Source organism: Mesoplodon mirus (assembly GCF_964341445.2).
Source record: "Mesoplodon mirus genome assembly, chromosome: 2".
Taxonomy (NCBI): domain Eukaryota; kingdom Metazoa; phylum Chordata; class Mammalia; order Artiodactyla; family Ziphiidae; genus Mesoplodon; species Mesoplodon mirus.
In genome coordinates, this window is record NC_138977.1 from 125051330 (window position 1) to 125073036 (window position 21707).

The 21707-nt window shown below is 61.3% G+C and overlaps 1 protein-coding gene across 6 annotated transcripts in view; it reads left to right on the forward strand.

The window, feature by feature from the left end:
• The window catches only part of SH3BP2 (SH3 domain binding protein 2), a gene marked incomplete at its 5' end in the record, with an annotated part of 39812 nt that extends 18529 nt beyond the window's left edge, over positions 1-21283 (forward strand). For 3 of the 6 annotated variants that reach the window (XM_082609720.1, XM_082609718.1, XM_082609721.1), the window contains 13 exons: positions 6089-6228; positions 7358-7460; positions 8996-9113; positions 9469-9539; positions 10392-10480; positions 10741-10809; positions 10963-11076; positions 12582-13230; positions 14617-14740; positions 14903-14958; positions 15363-15444; positions 16114-16173; positions 16529-21283. In XM_082609720.1, coding sequence (XP_082465846.1) covers positions 6093-6228; positions 7358-7460; positions 8996-9113; positions 9469-9539; positions 10392-10480; positions 10741-10809; positions 10963-11076; positions 12582-13230; positions 14617-14740; positions 14903-14958; positions 15363-15444; positions 16114-16173; positions 16529-16666 — 1809 coding nt within the window. In that variant the 3' untranslated portion in view covers positions 16667-21283. Of the gene's footprint in view, positions 1-4533; positions 4553-4921; positions 5086-6088; positions 6229-7357; positions 7461-8995; positions 9114-9468; positions 9540-10391; positions 10481-10740; positions 10810-10962; positions 11077-12581; positions 13231-14616; positions 14741-14902; positions 14959-15362; positions 15445-16113; positions 16174-16528 lie in introns of those variants that run through there. The other 3 variants (XM_082609722.1, XM_082609719.1, XM_082609723.1) reach the window with 3 other exon arrangements.
• Between the last annotated feature and the right edge of the window lie 424 nt (positions 21284-21707).

Genomic DNA, 21707 nt, shown 5'->3' on the forward strand with positions numbered 1-21707 from the left:
TGGCATGGCTCGTCACTGGCCTTCATTGGAGATTTTCGTTTTTCATTCTTTTATGGAGAAAGATTCTGGGAAGAGGAAGGGGGAGGAGAAACTGAAAGGAGAGACGGAACCGAGAGGCGCCGGGGCCCCGCCCCTCCAGCGCCACCTAGCGCCCGCTCTGTGGCGGGCGGGACAGGCTGAGCGCTCCACTCTTCACTGGCTGTATGACTTCTGAGTTACTCAGCTTCTCCGAGCCTCGGTGTGTTCATCAGTGACGTGGGGGTGACACAGGTTCACACGTCAGGGGCTGTTAGGATGGTGACATGGGGTGGTCCTCGAGAAGCACAGAGTCTGGTCCCCACGGTGAGTGCCCGGTGTGCTCCATGCGAGTTGACAACTTGCTGAGCTTGTTTATTAGTGTGAGATGGAGGTAAAGCAACGCCTGTGGGGTTTAATGAGCTGTCGGGTCAGACTTGGTTCTGGACCAGTGCAGGGCTGTGGGGTAGTGATGATTACTCTGACCTGTGCCCAAGCTGCCTGCCCAGGGCACTGGGGCCACCCATGAAGGGTCCTGCTAGCCCCTGGAGGCTGTGTGTGTGTGTGTGTGTGTGTGTGTTTGTGAATATACACGTGAGTCAGTGTGTGTGTGTGAGTACATTTGAGTGCAAGCAGGCATGTGTGAAAATGAGTGTATGTATAAGAATGAATGTGAGGGCTTCCCTGGTGGCGCAGTGGTTGGGAGTCCGCCTGCCGATGAGGGGGACACGGGTTCGTGCCCCGGTCCGGGAGGGTCCCACGTGCTGCTGAGCGGCTGGGCCCGTGAGCCGTGGCCGCTGGGCCTGCGCGTCCGGAGCCTGTGCTCCGCAACGGGAGAGGCCGCAGCAGTGGGAGACCAGCGTACCGCAAAAAAAAAAAAAAAGAATGAATGTGAGCACGTACATGTGCGGATGAGTGTGTGCATACGTATGCGTGTGAGCCTGTGTGAGCGAGTACATGTGTATGTGCGAGTGCATGTGTGTACGTGTGTGTGTATGATTATATGCAGGTGGGTATGTGAGTGTGTCTTCGGGTGTGAGTAAGTGTGCATGCAGACCTATGATGAGTGAGTGTGTGCATAGGTGTGAGTGAGTGCACTGGGGGACCTGGTCTCCTCTCTGTCGGGGCTGGGACCCCCCAGGCCCCCCTCACCCTGCAGCTCCCACACATGGGTGGCCTGGTCACCACTGACGGAACCCTGATCCTGTGGTCCCACGAGGTGCCAGCTCCCTCACCACAGCCAAGACCGCACCTGCGGGTGTGGGAGAGGAGAGCTGAGGGAACCCCACCCTCCAGCGCCTTCCTCCTGTGCCTTCCAGGCAACCTGGTGCACAGGCTCACACCGGTACACACGCGTGTGCACACACACTGATGTGCACACACAGAACCTTCTGCCTTCGGGCCATGCGGCTCATGCACACATCCTGTCTGGGTGTACCGTCTGTGACAATGACCGAGTCTGGGGAGACACGGCTCATGTGTGGGCCTGTGCAGGGGATGACCACACGCCCCGGAGGCTCGCAACCCCAAGGCAGGTGGAAGCCACAGAGCCTGCGCTTCTTGGAGCCCAACGGGGCTGTCTCTGTGGGAAAGAGAGGCTTTCCCCGGCCTGTTCTTCCCTCACCCCTGCAGCCTCGGGCCTTGGGTCACACAGACCAATCTCAGCTGAGAGAGAAGGTGGGGGTGGGCACGGAGCAGGGACTGGGGAGCGTGCCTGGCACCGTGCTCCTGGGCGGGTCCCAACCCAGCTCACCCAGTGGTGCCGGGCAGGGCCGGGCAGCCAGAGGATATCCGGCCATCAGGATGAGCTTCCCCTTCGATGGTCCATCTTCTGGAGAGGGGCGGTGGATGTCGGTGTCTGTCCCTGAAGCAGGGACATTCCCAGGGGAGGTGAAGGTGGAGCACGACCAGGCCTGCCACAGCCCACCCTCCCCACCCAAGGTCAGCCCGTGGACACCCAAGAGCCCTCCTCCTGCCCACAGAGGGACGGTGGCCAGGTGAGACTGAGCCCCTCACAGGCCTGCACCTGCCTGGCCACCGAGCTGACCAGGGTGGGACCATGGGCTGCCCCGGCTCCTTCCCCATACTCGCTCAGGTGTGGAGCCAGGACGCGGGGTGGGCCCCATCTGTCCTCAGCTCTGCCTCTGGCACCCCCTGCCCCACACAGATGCCAGGTCTCCTTACAGATGGGGGAGGAGGCGATGGAGCAGGGTGCGGCTCTGTTTCAGCTTCCTGCGCCTTCCAGGCAACCTGTATTCCCCAGCACCCAGCGGGGTCAACATTTCTACACCTCCTTTGGGACTCCCTGGGTGCCCCCTGTGTGCTGGACCTGAGCTGGTGGAACCACCTGAAAGAGGGGACATTTGAGTTAACTCTCTTCCATTTTTGGATTGTTCGTTGCTAGTGTAGAGAAATAGGACTGATTTTTGTATATCCATCTGGTATCCTGCCACCTTGCTGAGCTTGTTTATCAGTTCTAATCATTCTTTCTTTAGTGGATCCCTTGGATTTTCTAATCATCTAATCTTTGAATAGTTTTACTTTTTCCTTCCCAACCTGCATAGCTTTTTTTCTTTTTTTCTTTTGCGGTACGCAGGCCTCTCACTGTTGTGGCCTCTCCCGTTGTGGAGCACAGGCTCCGGACGCGCAGGCTCAGTGGCCATGGCTCACGGGCCCAGCCGCTCCACGGCATGTGGGATCTTCCCGGACCGGGGCACGAACCTGCGTCCCCTGCATCGGCAGGCGGACTGTCAACCACTGCGCCACCAGGGAAGCCCATGCATAGCTTTTATTGATTCTTCTTGCATAATTGTCCTGGCTAGAACCTCTGGTACAATGTTGAATAGAAGTGACAAGAGCTGATGTCCTTGCCTTGTACCTGCTTGTAGGGGAAAGCTTTCAGTCACTCACCATTGTTTATGATGTTAGCTCTCCGTTCTTCGTAGATATCCTTTCCAGGTTGAGGAGGTTCCTCCCACTCCTAGTTGGTTGGGTGCTCTTATTATGACGGATTGTCACATTTTGTCAGATGCTTTTTCTGCATCTATCAGCATAAGCATGTGGGTTTTGTTCTTTATTCGATTGATATAATGTATTACCTGCTTTGAATTTTTTTTTTTGGGTTTTTTGTTGTTGTTGTTTTGGCTGTGCTGTGAGGCTTTCGATATCTTAGTTCCCCCACCTGGATTGAACCCAGGCCCTGGCAGTGAAAGCACTGAGTCCTAACCACTGGACCACCAGGCAATTCCCCACATTTTTTGAATTTTGAATGTTAGATCAAGCTTGCATTCCTAGGATAAATCCCACATGGTGTAGAATCCTTTTTATATGATGCTGGATTCAGTTTGCTAGTATTTTGGTGAGGAACTTTACGCTGACATTCATAGGGATATTGGTCTGTAGTTTTCTTTTCTTGCGAGGTCTTTGGTTTTGGTATCAGGGTAACGCCGACCTCATAGAATGAATGCCTTGCTCTTCGGTTTTGGGAAGAGTCTGTGAAGGACTGGTGTTCATTTGAACCAACTCTTTTGAGGGTGAGTTAGTTCAGTTGTAACAGCAGGCAGTGGGAACAGTGTGGACAGAGGCCTGAAGGGGGGAGCACGGTTGATTTGAGTAACAGGAGCCACGGGCCTGGCTGGTGCAGAGGCACACGCACGGGAGGTGGAGGGCTGGAGGGCAGCCCGTGAGAAAGGTCCACAGGGGCTGGATCCGGAAGGGCCAGCTGGACATGAGCAGGTCCTTGAGCTTTAGAACAGAGCAGTGATGGGCATGGCGTGTGTGTTGGAGCCTGTGCTGAGGGGAGGGTGATGGAGGAAAGAGACTGGAGGCCAGGGAGGGACTTGAGGAGAGGAGGTGGGGTGGGGCTGCCCGGAGGTGGTGGAGGGGGGCACAGGCAGGGGGCTGCGAGGAGGCAGCCTAGAGGGCTGGGAATGCTGGGCGCGTGGGGTTGGCAAGGGCACTGGGAGAGGCTGGTTGGAGCCTCAGTGTAGGGAGGCTGCTGTAGAGGCATGAGAGGCAGGGGCTGGTTGCAGCGGGAAGGGGCCAGAGCGCTGGCCTGAGGCAGAGGCCTGGAAACCAGGGACCTCCCGCTGGGTGGGAGCAGGGCGGAAGCTGTTAGACCCACCCTCTGCTGCAGGTGGCCCATCTCGGTGGCAGCCTGTATGCAAGTGGAGGTAGAGAAGGCAGCATGCTTGGGAGGCCAGCCTGTAGCCAGCCTAGGGGGCTCCTGAGAGAGGTGCCCACATCCTTCCAGGCAGGTGGAGCTGCCAAGGACCGGAGCCCTGACCCCTGCAAGGAATTCCGAGTCAGACAGGCGACGCAGCCCGCCCAGAGGGGGCCACGGGGGAGGAACGAGGGAGGACCGGCAGCCCCGCCCGGGAGCCTGAGTGCTCGCGCCCCGGGGGGCGAGGGGAGGGGAAACTCGCCAGCCAGCCCCGCTTCAACTCCAGCTCAGCCCCGGGAGGCGGGGCGGCCCGCACTCACCCTTGACAGAGCTGTGGGCTGGGGCTCCGGGAGGAGGAGGAGGCACTTTCCCGAGGTCTCCGCCGCCAGGAGCCGGAGGGGCTGGAGCCCGGGTGTGGGGGCGGTCGGGGGCCCTCCAGCCGCGCGGGGCCGTGAGGCCGGCTGCCCGTTCGCCTCCATGGCTTCCAGACTCCGGGCGGCCCCTCAGGCGTCCGCCCCGCGCCCACGCGCCCCTGCACCCCCACCCTCGCAGCGGCCGGCGGGGAAACTGAGGCCCCGCGGGCTGACGGGCGGGGCGGTGCCTCACCTGCGAGGGGCGGAGCTGGCGGCCGGGCAGGGGGCGGGGCTGGGGCGGGGCTGGGGCGGGGCTGGGGCGGGGCTGGGGCGGGGCTGGGGCGGGGCTGGGGCGGGGCTGGGGCGGGGCTGGGGCGGGGGGCGCGGCGGCATGGAGGGCGAGGGGCTGCGGCCGCGGGCCAGGGGCCGGCGGGAGGAGGGCGCCGCGGGCGAGGCGGCGGCCCGGGCGCGCGGCCCGATTCCGTGTCGGTGCGCGCAGGGGAGGCGGGCGCGGGCCGATCCCCCGAAACCGGCCGTGCCCGCCGCGTGGACACTGTGAGGACCGAGCCGGACCGAGCCGGCGCTTCCGGCGGGAACAAAGGCGGGCGGGGGCCGGCTCCAGCGGGTCTGGGGGCTTCGGACGGGGCGGGGGCCTGTCCGTCTGCCAGCACCTCCCGGGGCGGGTGGGCGCGGGGCCCCCTCCTCCCTACGCCCGCGGGATTCTGTCCGGTGCGGGCCGCCGGGCGGGCGCGGGGGTGGCGCGCTTGGTCGGAGGCTCCACTGTTGGTTGGGGCGCAGGCCAGAGGGGTGGCTTTGTGCGCAGGTGGAGCTGGAGCGGGCAGCCCGAGCGACCTGGGCAGGGGCCGAGGAGCAGGCGTCCGGGGAGGCGGGAGGCGGTAAACATCTGTTGGAGCCTGCCGGTTTGCTGAGAGCGGAGTGGTTTTCTTTGTGTGTGTGTGTTTGGGGATGGGGCAGGAGTTCCAGCAAGGCTGGGCCTCTGGGTGTGACCCGAACTGCTCCTCCAACTCCACTGGGGCCCCCGGACGGACCCCCGGGTGGGGTGGGGGCAGGCACTAGATAAAACAGTACGGGGTGGGTGGGTGCTGTTCAGAGGGACCAGGGGTGCGGTGCGGGAGGCCCCGAATGTGACTGGGCATTGAGGTGCGTCAGAGAAGAGGGAAGTCTGAATCTGGGTCTTGAAGGACGAGTAGGAGTTCTCCGTGTGAGGAGGGGTGGCAGTCATTCCAGGCAGAGACCGGAAGTGTGAAACTGAAAGAACCTGCCAGGTTTCTGGGAGAGCAGCTGGAACATGAGTAAGAGGCTGTTAAGCGGCGGGGCCTTACAGCCGGGCCTGGAATGTAGGGCCCTGCGGGCCTGGGTTAACCCTGAGGCAGGCAGCCTGCCCCTGGAGACTGTTCACTGGGTGGCCCCTGCCCGAACGATGCCCCAGGCTGACTGGGAGACTGCGTGGATCCCAGCCAACCCACCAAAGGATTGTTTGGCGAGGGTGTGGCTCCCACCCCTGGCTGAGACATGTCCCCTTCCCTTTTTATTGTAGCTTCATGGCGGCCGAGGAGATGCACTGGCCCGTCCCCATGAAGGCCATTGGTGCCCAGAACTTGCTGACCATGCCTGGGGGTGTGGCCAAGGCTGGCTACCTGCACAAGAAGGGCGGCACCCAGCTGCAGCTGCTCAAATGTGAGTCCCCTGGGTGGTGGGGAGCACAATGGGAGGACGTGGGGACAGGGCTGAGCCCCACTGGACCTCCTTGGCCAAGCACCCTTCCTTTCTGAGCTTCTTCCTTCCTTCCTTCCTTACCTGGTGGGCCCTCCAGAGTTTCCCTTCTCTCCCTGCCGGCACCCCCTCGGGGCCCTGAGTTTGGCCTTCCCAGCCCCCAGGACTGTGGAAGGGTCTGGGGTGGTGCAGCGGGTGGAGATAGGAGGACATTTGGTGCACAGTGCTGACCAGCTGGACAAGGGAGCTTCAGCCTGGGAGGTGCCCTCGCCTTATCAGGTGGGTGTTCAGCGAGTCAGGCAGTCACTCCATCTGCAATGAACTCACGTACCAGGCCAACAGCCATCTGGGTGCTGGACCTCCAGAGCTTCATGAGACCGGGGCTCTGGTGCCTAGGACAGCAGGCTGGGAGAGGGAGAGAGCCCCCAGGCCTGGGAGATGCCCAGGCTTCGAGACACTGAAGCCCAAGAGCATCAGGGCCTTGCTCACCCCTCTGACCAGCCACGAGCGTCCCATGCCTTTGCTCAAGCTGTGCCCTTTGCCAGGGACTCCCTGGCCCTGTGCTGCCTGGTTGAGGTGCCCCAGGCCGACTGATTTGGTTTCTCTGTGGGCTCCGATTGGTCTGCTCTCCTCTTTGAACAGGGAGCCTCCAAGGAGTGGCTGTAAATGAGCCGCCTCCAGGCCTGGGAGGGGCTGCTCAGGGATGGGGCAGTAGCCCCAGGGGTTCTCACCATAACTGGCTCCACACCTGCCGCTCTTGTTGGCAAGATCTCTGGGCTTCTTTGCCCCCAGCCTTGCTCCACCCAGCAAGGCGGCTCTGTGGCCTCCCTGGGCCTCTAGCCCTGGCTCTGCCCTTCCTCGAGCCACTTTAGTCCCTTGTCCCTGGGGCCTGTGGTAGCGCCACACAGCCCCCTGAATCTCCCCTGCCCTGGAGGGACCAGCATGCCCATCCATCTGTCAGCATTTGGCCCCATGGTAGACTCCTGGGGAGGGGGCAGGAGGCCTGTCCTGGAGTCGCCCAGGGCCTCCAGGCATGGTCCCTGGAGTGGGGCCTGCCCAGAGGCTCAGCCCCTGCCTTCGCCCCGCTCCGCAGGGCCCCTGCGCTTCGTCATCATCCACAAGCGCTGCATCTACTACTTTAAGAGCAGCACGTCGGCCTCCCCGCAGGGCGCCTTCTCGCTGAGTGGCTACAACCGGTAAGTGCCCCACTGACCCTCAGCCCCACGGCCAGTGGGTTCGCCCCCGGTTCCCACCCAAGACAAGTCCAGACTTTCCTGAGATGTTTCACACCCCCAGCCCTTCAGATGGGTCCAGCCTCTGCCGCTCCATCCTAGCCTCAGGCCGTTGCCGAGGGCCTGGGGTCGAGGCTGGGGCTTCCTGCCGCTTTATCAGCTTCAAGGGTTGCAACAGCCTGCTCTACAGAGTCCCCATTCGGTCACAGCCCATTGACTTCTGCGTCCCTCCTTCCTCCCCACCTTTGCCCCCCCAACCATCTCTGCCTCCTTCTGGCCAAGAGCCCAGCCCACTACCCCAGGCCCTGCCCCAGGCCCCCCTGGCTCCCGGGGCCTCCCAGGCTGGGGCCAGTTCCCTGCTGCGGGCTGCCAGTCTATCAGTTGGGCACGAGCCTGCCCTCAAGGAGCTCTCTGACTCATGGGCACTGGGTCTCCCCCCCACCCCCCGGGGGGACGGGGCATGTTGGCACGTGTGGGCCCACCCATGGCCTCAGGCCTGCACGCGGGGGTCAAGTGTGATTCCTGGCTCTAGGTCTTGGTGTCACACCACCCAGGCCCTGCACCCAATGGCATTAGTCTGTGTCCCTGCCGGCCCCCCCACCCTGGGAGGGCCCAGCCCTTCCTGCCTATGAGAACCTGAGGGTCCCGTGGTGCAGTGGCAGGACTGGCGCCCCTGGGGAGTGACTCTAGGCCTCCACTCACATGCTGGCCGCAAGCTCAGTAGGGAAACTTGCCCCAAGCACCCAGCCCAGTGCCCATCCCCCAGGTGGAGGCCGGGGGAGGCTCCAGGGCCCTGTGGCTGCCAGCGGGCACTGGTGGATCAGACTCTGGTGTCCCCTGGGGAGGGACATTTCCTTTCCCCAAACACACCACCCCTGGCCTGGTGGGACTGCAGCCTTGCAGCAGGGGATGGTCCAGGCCCTCTGATGGGCCAGATGGACACACCTGCCCCAGGCGCCCAGCCTGACAGCGCCCCCCCTGGTAGAGTTTGTGATCTCTACGCAAACCCCATGTCCTGGCTGCAGGAGCGGCCGCAGTGAGTCACTTCCCTGAAATGTTCTCAGGCCAGCAAAGTGGCTCTGTGGCCTCCCTGGGCCTCTGGCACCTGGCAGCAGGGGCAGGGCTGAGGGTGACATGAGCCCCATGAGTGTCCCCAGGAGGTAGGCCAGGGGCCAGGCAGGGCCCGAGGCATCCAAGTAAAGTAGCATTGGTGGGCAGCGAGGGTGGCAAGTCCTCATATCAGAGCCCTGCACGCGCTGCTCCCTGGAAACCCTCCTGGACCCCTGTGCCCTCCGCTCATTGCCCACCCTTGCCCATACGCTTCCTTGTGCCTGACGCATCCAGGCCTTCAGCCAGCAGCATCGATGGGCCGACCGTCCAGATCTTCCCGTGTCCCTCGGGGCGTGGTGCTGGGTGCCAAGACCTGTCCAGGGGCGGGGCTGTGCTTGGGCCGTCCCTGCGGGCATGGGCCGCATGGTGACCACTGGCACTGCCCTCAGGGTGATGCGGGCAGCTGAGGAGACGACGTCCAGCAACGTCTTCCCCTTCAAGATCGTCCACATCAGCAAGAAGCACCGCACGTGGTTCTTCTCTGCCTCTTCTGAGGATGAGCGCAAGGTGATGGGGGGCCGGGTTGGACCTGCCTTGTGGGGACGGGGAACTATCAGGGCCCCCGTCCAGGCCCTGAGGGGCCGTGGCTGGGGCATGGGCAGCTGGGTGGGTGCCGCCCCCCAGTCTCCGGTCCTCACGCCCAGGGCCTGGCGCCAGCCCCCTCATACTCAGAGCATGCTGTCTCAGGAGGAACCCTGGGTGGGCTGAAGTGGGGCCGCGGCCCCAGAAGGGCCAGCCAGGGTCGTCTTCCCCAACCTTGGTGGTCGACACAGACCAGCCAGTGCGGGCAGGGGAGGAGGGATGAGGGTGGGTTCCTCCCCTGGGCAGCATCATGCCCGCTGAGGGCCTGACTGACCCGCAGAGCTGGATGGCCTTGCTGCGCAGGGAGATTGGCCACTTCCATGAGAAGAAGGAGCTGCCTCTGGATGCCAGGTGGGCCTGGGGGTGTGATGGTGGGCCGGTGTCACTAGGGCCCTGGACTTGACACGTGTGCCTGCCTCCTGACCCCTGGGGACTTGGCCCAGACTCCCCTCCTTGAAGGCTTCTCTGAAGGTGCCAGCTGGGCCACGTGTGTGCACCTGTGTGTGTGCACCCGAGTGTGTAAGCATGTGTATGCGTGCACCCCATTGGTAGTTCCTGTTTGGGGATTACACGTGCTTTTACTCGCCCACCCAGGAAGCCCGGCGTTTCTAGCAGCTCAGGCCCTTGGGTTCCCAGCACCCCTCACTAGGGAGTGAGAGCAGAGTGAGTGCCCAGAGCAGTGACCCAGCCTGTCTGGGTGTTGATGACCGCGGGGTGAAGGTGGCTCAAAAGCAGCAGGGGCTCTCTGGGCGGGAACTGCATCCACCCGGTCCTTTCAGAGATGAGGATAGGGAGGCCCAGGTAGGGCTGGGCACACCTAGGCTGTCCCGCAGGCCCCTGCCTGAGCCCCCAGGGCAGGAGCAGGTGGGGACGTGGGCCCATCCTTGAGGCCTGGCACCGTCTGGGCAGTCGGGGTGTACTTGTGGCGAGAACCACGGTGGGGCTGAGGAGGGAGACACCACAGCCTCCAGTCCCCTTGTCTGCCCTTGTTTTGTGTGTATATGTGTGTCTAGATCTTTCTGTGTCCACACGTCTCCGTGTGTGTTCTCGTGTTTGTGTGTTTGTCCGCATCCGCATGTCGGAGTGTCCACGTGCATGTGGCTGCGTCCGTGTCTGTATGTGTGTGTGTCTGTCTGCGTGTCCGAGAGTGAGTGCAGGAGACCCCCTGCCCGGTACTCACTGCCCCGCCCGCCCTGCGCTCAGCGACTCCAGCTCGGACACAGACAGCTTCTACGGTGCCATCGAGCGGCCCGTGGACATCAGCCTCTCTCCGTACCCCACTGAAAATGAAGGTGAGGCGCGTCTGCATCCTCCGCCTGCCGTCCCTCCACGCCTGGCTGCTGCCCAGGCAGGAGACGTAGCTGGCTGGCCTCCCTGCTCCGTCCCTTCGGCTTTCCCAGGCAGCCTGGGTCTTGGGTTCCCATCCTGCCCACCTCATCCTGGCCCCAGGCCCCCCTGAGGGAGCAAGGTCCTGAGAGCCCCGCCCGGCTACCCCAGCCTGGGTGCAGTTGGCCTGGGTGGCCCTGAGTCCGACCCTCCATCTGCCCCACAGACTACGAGCATGACGACGAGGACGACTCTTACATGGAGCCCGACTGCCCCGACTCTGGGAAGCCTGAGGGTAGGCGGGGCAGCCGGTGGGCCTGGGGAGCACTGGGAGTAGAGAACAGGGACTGGGGCCTGGAGCAGAGGCTCCCCACCCTGGGTTGGGGCTGTCAGCCTGGGTACGGCTCTGGGTGGCCTGAGGCCTGACCGTCTCCACCTCGGGCCTCAGTTTTTCTCCCTCAGCCCGAGTATTGGGAGGAACAGAGCAGAAGAGGCTGGCTGTGCTCCCCTGCTCCTCTGACCTCCTCCAGTTGGCCTGGGATGGGGGAGGGGCGGTGCAGAGGTAGGTGAGGGGGAGCCCCACTCGTGGGATGCTGAGCCAGGGCTGGCCCTGGGGGCTGAGAACAGGGAAGGAGGAGAGCTCTCCGTGAGCACCTGTGGCCAGATGGTCACTCAACTACCCCACCCCACCCCCACCCCCCAGAGCACTCAGCCAAGCAAGAGAGACAGGCTTGTACCAGGCATCCCAGGGAAGCGCAGGGATGAGTGGGGGAGGGCCATGCCTCTGTCCTGCCGTCTGTCCCATCACTCACTATTCCTTCCACCCCCAGTTCTCCCTCAGTTCCTCTTGTTCTTGTTGATTTCATCATGGCCGGGGACTCCCTGTTCCTTGGCCTCCTCTCCATCCACCTTGTCTTCTGCCCCCCTCAACTCCTCGTGGCCTCCTCTTAGCTGTGTCTCCCTCAAGTGCACCTGGGGCCAGCCCTCTTCCCTCCTACTGGCTCCCTCCCTCTGGGGCCCCAGCTCCCACAGGCCTTCAGCCCACCAGGACCTGCTGGCCAGCACCGAGCCCACATCAGACCCTTGTCCGTCCTCTGGTCTTTGCGCCCGCGCTCGTCCGCTTCGCTCTCTCATCTCTCGGGCCTGTGACCGCAGCCCTGGTGAAGCCCTGCCTCTGTCTGCCCCACCCCCGGCTGGAGAGTGCCCGTGGAGACCTTACCCTCATCCCCACCTTGACCTCCAGGGGCCCAGCGCTCCTGCACACCTGCTTGCGCATTCCCAGCTCCTCACCCAGAACGCCTCTCGTCAGGGTTCCCACCCCAGCGCCCGAGGGTGACACTTGGCCTAGGGCCCCCTCCCTGCCCTCACCTGCCTCGCCAGCCCCAGACACCTGGTGCTCCAGGTTCCCTCCTGCCCAGCCCTGTGCTGCCCGGGGTGCCCACGCACACAACCCTGGGGCTCAGGCCTGGCCCGCTCCCCTCCTGTTGCTCCTGGGCCACAGCCAGTGTCATCGACAGGCTGTTGACTGCTGACATTTCCAGCCAGGGCCTCTCCTCTGAACTCTGGGCCTGGGCCCCTGGAGTCCACTCGACGTCCCCTAGGTGTCTCATGGCGCTGTCAACTTGTTAGGAGCAAACCCAACCCCCAGCTTCCCCCAGCCTGCTCCCGCCCTTCCTCCTTCCCTCTGTTAGTGGGAATCCCAGCCGCCCCAGCTGAGGCCCAGTCCTGGGAGGCTTCCTTGCCCCTTCTCTTTCTCGCCCCGACCCGCTCCCTCGGAAGCTAAAGGCTCCTGATGTGACACCTGGGCTTCAGGAATTTTGTACAGGCTGCCGTATGGAGGACAGATAGGGAGGGCCGGGTGGCCTGGGGTGGGCCAGGGTCCCAGAAGGAAGGCTGCATCGGGAGTGCTGGGCATCGGGGTTGTAGGGCGGGCGGCCAGGCTGGGGGCTGGGGGCTGAGGGGTTGCACGCCTGCTTGCCCCTGGCCATCACTTGCCGGAAGAGGTGGTGCTGCTCCGGCCTCCAGCAGGGGACGCTCGCTCACCAGATGGGTCTCCTTGCTCTGCAGATGCCCTGATCCACCCACCGGCCTACCCCCCACCTCCGGTGCCCACGCCCAGGAAGCCCGTCTTCTCTGATGTGCCCCGGGCCCACTCCTTTTCCTCCAAGGGTCCAGGCCCTCTGCTGCCGCCTGCACCCCCTAAGCGCAGCATCCCCGATGCCGGCCCGGCCCCCGAGGACTCCAGGAGGGAGCTGCTGGGCCCGAGGCGGCTCGAGCCCAGCCCCAGGGTGCCTGCCCCCTCCCGGAGGGTGAGTGAACCCCCACTGGGCGGCCTGCCTGCCGTGCCCAGCCGGAAGCCACCTTGCTTCCGCGAGGACACCAGCCCCGGCCCAGAGCCCCAGGTCCCTGGCCACAGCGCCGGCTCTCCTAGCTCTGCCAGCGCAGCTGCTACCACCTCCAGGAACTGTGACAAGCTCAAGTCCTTCCACCTGTCCCCTCGGGGGCCACCCACACCTGAGCCCCCTCCTGTGCCGGCCAACAAGCCCAAGCTCCTGAAGGTGACTGAAGTGGCCCCCCCGAGGGAGGCAGCCAAGCCCGGACTCTTCGTGCCCGCCGTGGCCCCCCGGCCTCCCGCACTGAAGCTGCCCACGCCCGAGGCCGCAGCCCGGCCCGCGATCCTGCCCAGGCCAGAAAAGCCGCCTCTCCCCCACCTCCAGTGAGTCTGTGCTGCACTGGTGCCACCGGGACCCCTCCCCAGCCTGTCTTCCCACCGGCGACCCAGCCTCCCTGCCTCTGGCACGCAGCCCATGACGGGCGCCAGGCGGCCCTGGCCTGGGTGGGGGGAGGAAGGCGCCTTGATGGCCCTGGGCTGCCTAGGCTGTACGGCCTCCCCTACACCTAACGCGGGGGTTCCCGGGGGTGTCCCGCCTGGCCCTTGAGGTCCAGCCCTGTGGGTGGTAAGCCTGGAGCCCGTGGCTGCCTTGGGGAGCAGTGGGCGAGGTGGGGCTTTGGGCACCCCGGCCTCCCAGAGCCCCTGCCGTGCAGTGAGGGCCCTCCGGGCACTGCCAGCCTGCCCAGGGACGGGCGCTGTGGGGAGGTGTGGAACTGAGCCCTCCTGAGCCAGAAGTGCCCTTCCCGGCCCTGTCTGGGGCTCCAGATGCCACCCTGGCTCTGACGCCACCGAGGCTGCCTTTGTGCCCTTCCCAACTGGGAACCTGCCAGTTGCCAGTGGAATGTGGAACGTGTGTGTGACTCACCTCGAGGCCTGCTCAAAACACTTGCAGCTTTATTGCTGGGCAGTGCCGGGAGACTGGTGTGTCCTCACACCCACAGCCCGCAGGGCCTTCAGCAGTGAAGGCTCCAGGAGCCCCAGTGGGGAGCCTGAGCAGGCACACTAGCACGGTTCTTCCTGAGTACTCTTGACCACGGCACCCTTCTCCCTAGGGCTCTGTTAGCACTGCCACCCATGTGGAAGTGCCTGGGAGGACCCCTTGGCACACACATGGTTCTGTTTCGTGAGGGCCGCAGAGTTGTAGGCTGGCTCATGTGTTCATGAGCTGTGGATCTGGACCTGAGTGCCACGGGGCTGCATGTGCCAGAGCTGATCGTCCACAGCACAGCCTCACCCACAGCCTGGCAGCCCATCCCAGGGTGGCCTCCTTTAACCCTCCCTGAAGCCCTGGAGGCTCGGACCATGTGGCCACAGTGAGGGGCGTGTCCCTTCAGCTCAACCCATTCACATCCATCCCCCGTGGCTCTGGGAGGAGTGCGACTTGGCTGAGGTCACAGAGCTGGTCAGTGGCAGCACTGGGCCCTTTGCCCACAGCGTCTGGAGCCCAGGACCCCCTTTGCCGGTGACCCCGGCTCAGGCGGCCAGGCATCAGGCGATTGCTGCCACCCCAGGGCGGTCAGCGTGGAGCCCTCCAGAGCTCTGTGGTCCTGAGCCTTTGACAGCCACCAGGGCTGCAGGCGCCAGACCTCATGGGTCCCCAGGCTTGGTGTGGTTACTTGACGGCACGGGGAGCAGTGTCTGGGGGGAGCAGAGGGAGCCTGTCCCACGTCTGGCAGCGACACGGCCTTCCTCTCTTTGCTCCCCTTCCAGGCGATCACCCCCCGACGGGCAGAGCTTCAGGAGCTTCTCCTTTGAAAAACCCCGGAAACCCGCGCAGGCTGACACGCCGCCGGCGGACGCTGGTGGGGAGGACTCTGATGAGGACTATGAGAAGGCAAGGCCGAGTGGAGCGCCTGAGTTCTGACGGGGGTGGGCAGCTGCGGGAGAGCTGGGGGCGTGGAACACGGTGCAAAGCCCCAGCTCCCGGCACAGGCTGGCAGCCAGCGGGGAAAGCCCCACCCGGGCCTTGACGCTGACCATGCTGGCCTCCCTCCAGGTGCCACTGCCCAGCTCAGTTTTCATCAACACCACGGAATCTTGCGAAGTGGAAAGGTCAGTGTGAAGCTCTTCTTTCTCCAAGGCCTTGTCTTGGCAGACCTGAGGTTCTCTGCCGCCCCCTCTACACACTCACACACACACACACGCACGAACGCACACCCTCCGGTCTTCCTGCTCTTCGGTCCCCCTCTCCAGCCTCGGTGCTGGGCAGTTACTGGCACGAGAACACAGCTGAGTGCTACGAGAAACCCGGTGAAAGAACGACTCCTGCCAGCTCAGCCCCTGCTCTGGCCTCGCCCTGGGCTCTGTGTGGCCGGCCCTCGTGGTCCCCAGTGCTCTCGGAACCTGAGCTGCAGAATCTGGGATGACAGAAAGCCATGTGGTGGGGGGCGGCTGGAGGGTCCTTGACAGAGCTGTCCGAGGGGGGCTCACCTGTTCGCATGGCTGTGTTCTTGTAGGCTGTTCAAAGCCACGAGCCCCCGGGGAGAGCCCCTGGATGGCCTCTACTGCATCCGGAACTCCTCCACCAAGGTGGGGAAGGTAGGCACCCAGGGGGGATGCTCAACCGTCACCCTGCTGTGCAAAGGCCCCCAGGATGGCTGCGTCATGGGGTCTGCTGCTCTCTACACACCCGGGCTGACAGGCGAGCACGGGACTCTACAGTTCGTAGCTCATTTCCCCGCGCAGCCTCTTACTTGGCTTCTCAACCGGGCTCCATCCTTGAGGTCTACAGCCCCTTCTCCCTATCCATTCTCAGGAACTCAACACCATCTGCAGTGGTGCCCACTCCCCAGCACGGGCGTGAGGCATAGGAAGGGTTGGGGGGCCCGGGGCTCTGACGGGGTAGGGGGTTCCCCTTCCTGCTCTTTGAAGGGAAGGCTGCTTGCGGACGTGGGAACGTTAGGAGGTCTGCTGGCTCTGCCTGTGCCCCTCCAAGGGTGACTCGTGTGACCTCACTGAGCCTGTTTCCCCTTGAGTGTCGGAGATGGTCCTAGTGTGGACCAGGCACCTGCTACTGTCATTCACGTCTCAGCAGACTCTCTGAGGGCAGGAGTCCCTGGGCAAGGGGCCGCCCATCATGACCCTGCTGTCCATGGGCAGGGTGACCCTCTCCCAGGGACCCAGCCTTGACGCTGCTGCCCCCGCACCCCGAGTCTATGTCTTTCCTGAGGGGAGTGAGCCATCCTCTGCCTGCTCCTCTCCCCGTAGGTTCTGGTCGTGTGGGATGAAACCTCCAGCAAAGTGAGGAACTACCGTATCTTTGAGAAGGTGAGCGGGCTGGCCTACCCGAGGGCCCTGGGCGGGAGGGGAGCCCTAGTCCGGGGCTTGGCTGGGGTCAAGGCAGAGTCTCCCTGGGAGAGCATAGGTAGTGAGTGGTCTGAGGCCAGCACCCCAAACACCCCTCCTCCGCCCTCCCCTCTCTCCACGGCCCCACCTCCCCCCTCTCCTGGCTTCTCTGTGTCTTCCACTGACCCTGGAGGAGATGGGATGATCAGCCCTCGGCACTCGGCTTATTTACAGACCTGGCCTGCGTCCCCTGGGCAGAGCGTTACTGCCGACCGCCCCGTCTTACAGGGAGGGCTGGCTGGCCGGGCCCTCTGACCCTACCCCACTCCCCACCCAGGAGGCGAAGTTCTACCTGGAGGGCGAGGTCCTGTTTGTGAGCGTGGGCAGCCTGGTGGAGCACTACCACACTCACGTGCTGCCTGGCCACCAGAGCCTGCTGCTGCGGCACCCCTACGGTTACGCCAGGCCCAGGTGACACCTGTGCTGCACGCTACTGGGCAGAGACAGCCTAGGGGCCACAGCCCTGGGCCACGCAGAAGGAGACCGGCCTGCACAGGAGGACACGCGGGAGCCAGCGCTGTGCTCTGACCGGGGCCTCCCCAGTGGACACCTCACAGAGATTGCCAGGCCAGGCCCCTCCCAGCAGGCTGGGTCCCCCGGGGCTCGGCCAGGCCCTGGGCTCCAGAGAATTGTGTGGGGCTCTCCTGTCTCACCCTGCTCACCTCCCAGGAGCCTAGGACTGAGCCCACTCTGGACTTGATTTACAGAAATTCTGGTACCCCCGGCACGCCCCCCCGGCACTGGGCTGGGAGCTGGGCAGGGCTGGGGTATTTGGGGTGGGGCAGGGGCTGGACCCCCAGGAACGCTACAATGCAGGCTCCGTGAGGGGCCGGTGCTGCACAATAAAGCACAGATGACCTTTGCCCCGGTGGCCAGGGCTGCACTGGGAAGGGGGCACGGCCGGCCTTACTGAGTACCCACGCCAGCCTCCAAGTGTTGACTGTAGCAGGTCAGCTCACAGGACCTCTAGGAGGTGGTCTTGTTTTCTAGGCCCCAGGGCGCTAAATGACTTACCCTTGGGTCCACAGCTGGTAACAGAACAGGACCCGAAAAGTTGGACAGTCTGGGCCCAGAGCCTGTATCCAGAACGTCAGTTTCTGCTGCCAGAAGTCAGGTCCAGGGCAGTGAGGCTACAGAGCTAAGAGGCCCCTCACATCAGTAATTGGGTCATTCGTTGGCTTAACCAGTGGTTACTGGGAGACAACCGGGCAGAAGGTACGCACAGCGCCCACCGTCCACGGCAGCGGGGTGTGCAGGGGCTGGGAGCTTGCAACCCACCTGGGGGCTCCAGGAGGACTTCCTGGAGGAAGTGGTGGCTACAGTGCTGCAGGAAGAGTAGGCCCTGTGTCAGCCAGGGGTGGGTGGGGACAGTGGTACCCAGATGCCCAAGTCCTCTGATCCATGCCTGGTGCAGGCCCAGCACCGATCATCCCCTTGCTTCCTGCCATGGAATTCCAGCAGGCTGCTCTCCCTGGCCTGGCCATCCAGGTTGGAATTTTTTTTTTTTCCCTCATAAAAACAGACTCAACTGGGTGTCAGGGCTGGCAGGGAACCCAGGGTCATTTGCTCCTTGCTGCACTTTGTGCTGGGAACGAGGAATTTGCGATGTAAAAGCCAAGTCACAAGAGCCCATGTGCCCACTAGCCATTGATTAATGGTCCCGGAGGAAGGCCCTTTGGACGTCCCCTCCCCTGCCCTGGGCATGTCCTGGGGTGAGGTCGTTCATTGGAGGAGGATAGAGGAGTCCAGTCAGGTGGGAGGCTCCTGGAGGTGCAGCGGGGAAGACAGCAGCCGTCTCCTCCCAGGAACCGAGCGTCCAGCACCACCTCTACAGATGTTTCTTTTTCAGCCGCCCGGTGGAGTTGGGGGCACCGGAGCCCCTGGTGTTCCTTCCGCAGCATCTGTGGGAAACCAGCAGTTCCTCCTTCCTGCAGTTGCAGTCCGCTGCCCTGAGCCCAGTGACGCACACCAGTCCCCACTGTGGCTTGCAGTTTCCCTTTCTGTGAAATCAGAGAAGCCGTTTCCAGTAGTGTCTGGGGTCTGCTGTGCTGCTGATTGCTGTAGGACACAGGACACTGATGCTTTTAGCTGACACGCAGCCACTTGGCAGCCAGCTCATACTTGAAGACTCCTGAGCTGGAAGGTTGGGGGGTTCTGGTATCCAGAGCCAGGTGATAGGTCCTTCTGGCCTGGACAGATGAGGCCTGTCGCTGCTAGAGGCCCAGCCCAGGGCCTGCCGGGACAGCTGCCCTCCTCTGTGAGTTCACACCCCAGGCCCAGGGCCTCGGTTGCTAAGAGTGTGTGGATGGTAGTGGATGGGGCCCCAGGCACGGTCCTCCAGCACGCAGGAGGGGCTGGAAGGGGTCCCACTCCCCCAAGACTTGCCATGAATGTTATATTCCTCACATAGGGCTGGAGGGTGGTTACCACTGGCTGAGCACTTCCTGTACTCAAGGTGCTGAACTGCACACTTGACTTAGGTCTAATAGCAGCTGCCCTCCAGGCAAACTGTTCTACAGGTGAGAAAACCCAGGCTTAGAGAGGCCTGGATTCCAGACCCAGCCGTGTGATCTGTCCTTCGCTGCTGAACCCAGACCCTGGCCCCCGCCTAGCTCCCTGCCACCTGCGCGGCCTCGGACAGTCATTGCAGGGTGTCTGGTTAGCCTGCCTCCTGGAGTTCTGGGCATGCCTTCACCCAGCGAGGGGGCCACAGCTCCGGGGGGGACAAGACTGACCTGCCTCACTGTTCTGCCCTCCCAGCCGCAGTCTGGGGGTAAACTGACAGGGGCCCCACCCGAGGCGCTGTGCTGCTCCCTCACCTTACAGATAGGGAAACTGAGGCTCAGAGAGGCTTCGCTGACCTGCCCAGCCTGATGGTGAGTCCAGAGATAGTTCAATTCCTGTGCCAGGGAAGAGGGCCCTAGACACTTTGGGAAGCTTCTCCAAGCTGAGCACTGAACGTGGTTTTACTTTTCCTGCAGTTCATCAGGAGTGCAGTGAGCCTCTGTACCTTCTGTTCATAGAGAGTTTTATTGTCAAAAGATGTTTTTAGAACCAGAAGAGACCTCACAAAACAAGCCAAGGTTGTTCCCAGTCCCCACCCTAATTCTGGGTCACATTGCATGGACGCCCCCTGCTGGTCCGAGGGGGAGCTTCTGGCACCCCAGGCTGAGCACCAGGGGCCTGGGCCCAAGGGGCTTCTCGTCCAGCTGGGCTGCACTGGGCTGCCCTCTGGAGGGCACGGCATAGAGGACAGCAAGGCCACCCAGGGAATATCAGGCAGAGCTGGCACTTGAACCAAATCTGTGTGTCTCTAGAGGGGCAGTGAGGGGCAGGCCGCAGCCTTTCTCTGGCTGGGCAACCTGCACACACATCGGGCCCCCTGTCTGTGCCCCGGAGATGGTTGCTAGTGGCCATCCCGCATCAAGCCACCAGCACTCTCTCGGGAGGGAGAGTCGTGGGATGCAAAGCAGACCTGACCCATCTGCCTCTCTCAGACTTCCTTTGCTCCTTAGAAACCTGAGAGGCTGCCTGACAGCTGCTCCTGCGTCGCCCTCCAGCTGCATCCCTGGTCACGCTCTGAGCTACTCAGAGCTGAGGCACCTCCGTTTTCCTTTCATTTCCGGTGGAATGAAACACATCCAGAAAACTGAACAGAACACAAATGTACAGCGTAACAAATTGCTATGAAGTGAACCAGCCCCCGTGTGCCCTCCCCAGCTCAGTGCCACCCCCTTCCTCTCTCACAAGTAACCCCTGCCCTCGCTTAGGGGAGGCTCACATTCCTGTTTTGCTATGAAGCCTTCATCCATCACAGTGCTTTCCTGTTTTCACACGTTATGTGAATGGAATCATACTGGTGCAAGCTTTGGTGTCTGGCTTCTGCTCGTTACATCTTTGAGATTTGTCCAGGTTGCTGTGCGTAGCTGTAGTTTGTTCAGATTCATTGCTAAAAACTGTTGCATTGACTGTATCGTAGTTCATGGATCCATTTTACTGTGGGTGGATATTTAGTTTGTAGTTTGGGACAATCACAGACAGTGCTACTAGGAACAGCCTTATCTGTGTTTGTGATGCATGTGTGCACAAGTTTCTCTAGGGTATGTACCCAGGAGTCTCACTCCTGAGTTCTAGGGCCTTTCACTGTTTTCCAAGAATTTTGCAGTAAAAGAGACATCCCTTGGTTCCACATCCTTGCTAACACTTGGTATTGTCAGACTTTCCTTCATCTTTGCCAATCTGGTGGGCGTTTAATTATGGCTTTAATTTGCATTTAGCTAATTACTAATGAGGTTGGGCACATTTTCATGTATTTACTAACCATTTTGATTTTCTCTCCTGTGAAGTGTTTATTCAAATCTTTTGCCTATTTTCCTGTTGTTTTCTTATTAGTCTATAAGAATTCTTTATATAGCCTCAATATTGTCAGCAACATGTATCATATATATCTCCTCCAACTGTATAATTGTTTTTTGCACATAGCAAGAGATAAGGGTTCACTTTCATTTTCCCCCCATAGGGTTACCCCACCTACCCCTGCATCATTTATTTATAACCTGTCCCTTTCCCAACCATCTGCAACACCACTTGCCATATATCCATATATGTGTAGGTTTGTGGCTGGACTCTTTGTTCTGTTCCATTTGTCTGTCTGTTTCTATGCCAATACCAAGCTCACTTACTGTTGCTTAATTATTTTTTTTTTCTTTTCAAATTTAGTTTATTGGATGACACCACCCAAATAACACCATGCCAACTATTTTTTTAAATTAATTAATTTATTTATTTGGTTGTACCAGGTCTTAATTGCGGCACGTGGGCTCCTTAGTTGTGGCATGCGAACTCTCAGTTGTGCCATGCATGTGGGATCTAGTTCCCTCACCAGGGATGGAACTCGTGCCCCCTGCAGTGGAATTACAGAGTGCTAACCACTGGACCGCCAGGGAATTCCCTTCAGGTGACTTTTAACTTCATTGAGCTCCTCATTACTTGATATTTATTGTTGTGTCTAGTTTTGTGTTTTGTTTTTTTTTTAACTCCTACATAAGACAGTATTTCTTTTTTCTTTTTTTTTCTTGGAAAAGGAAGGTGTACTTTAATAGCATTTAAACTTTTTTATGATGATAAAATATACATAAATTAACCATTTTAATCATTTTAAGCATGCAGTTCTGTGGCATTAAGTACATTCACGTTGTTGTGAACCATCACCACCATCCATCCCCATAACTCTTTTCATCCTGTAAAACTGAAACTCTGTATCTATTAAACAGTAACTCCCCATTCCCCCTCCTCCAGCCCCTGGCAACCACCATTCTACTTTCCGTCTTATGAATTTGACTATTCTAGTTCTGTCATACAAGTGGAATCATCATTTGTCCTTTTGTGACTGGCTTATTTCACTTAGCATAATGTCTTTAAGATTCATCCATGCTGTAGCATGTGTCAGAATTTCC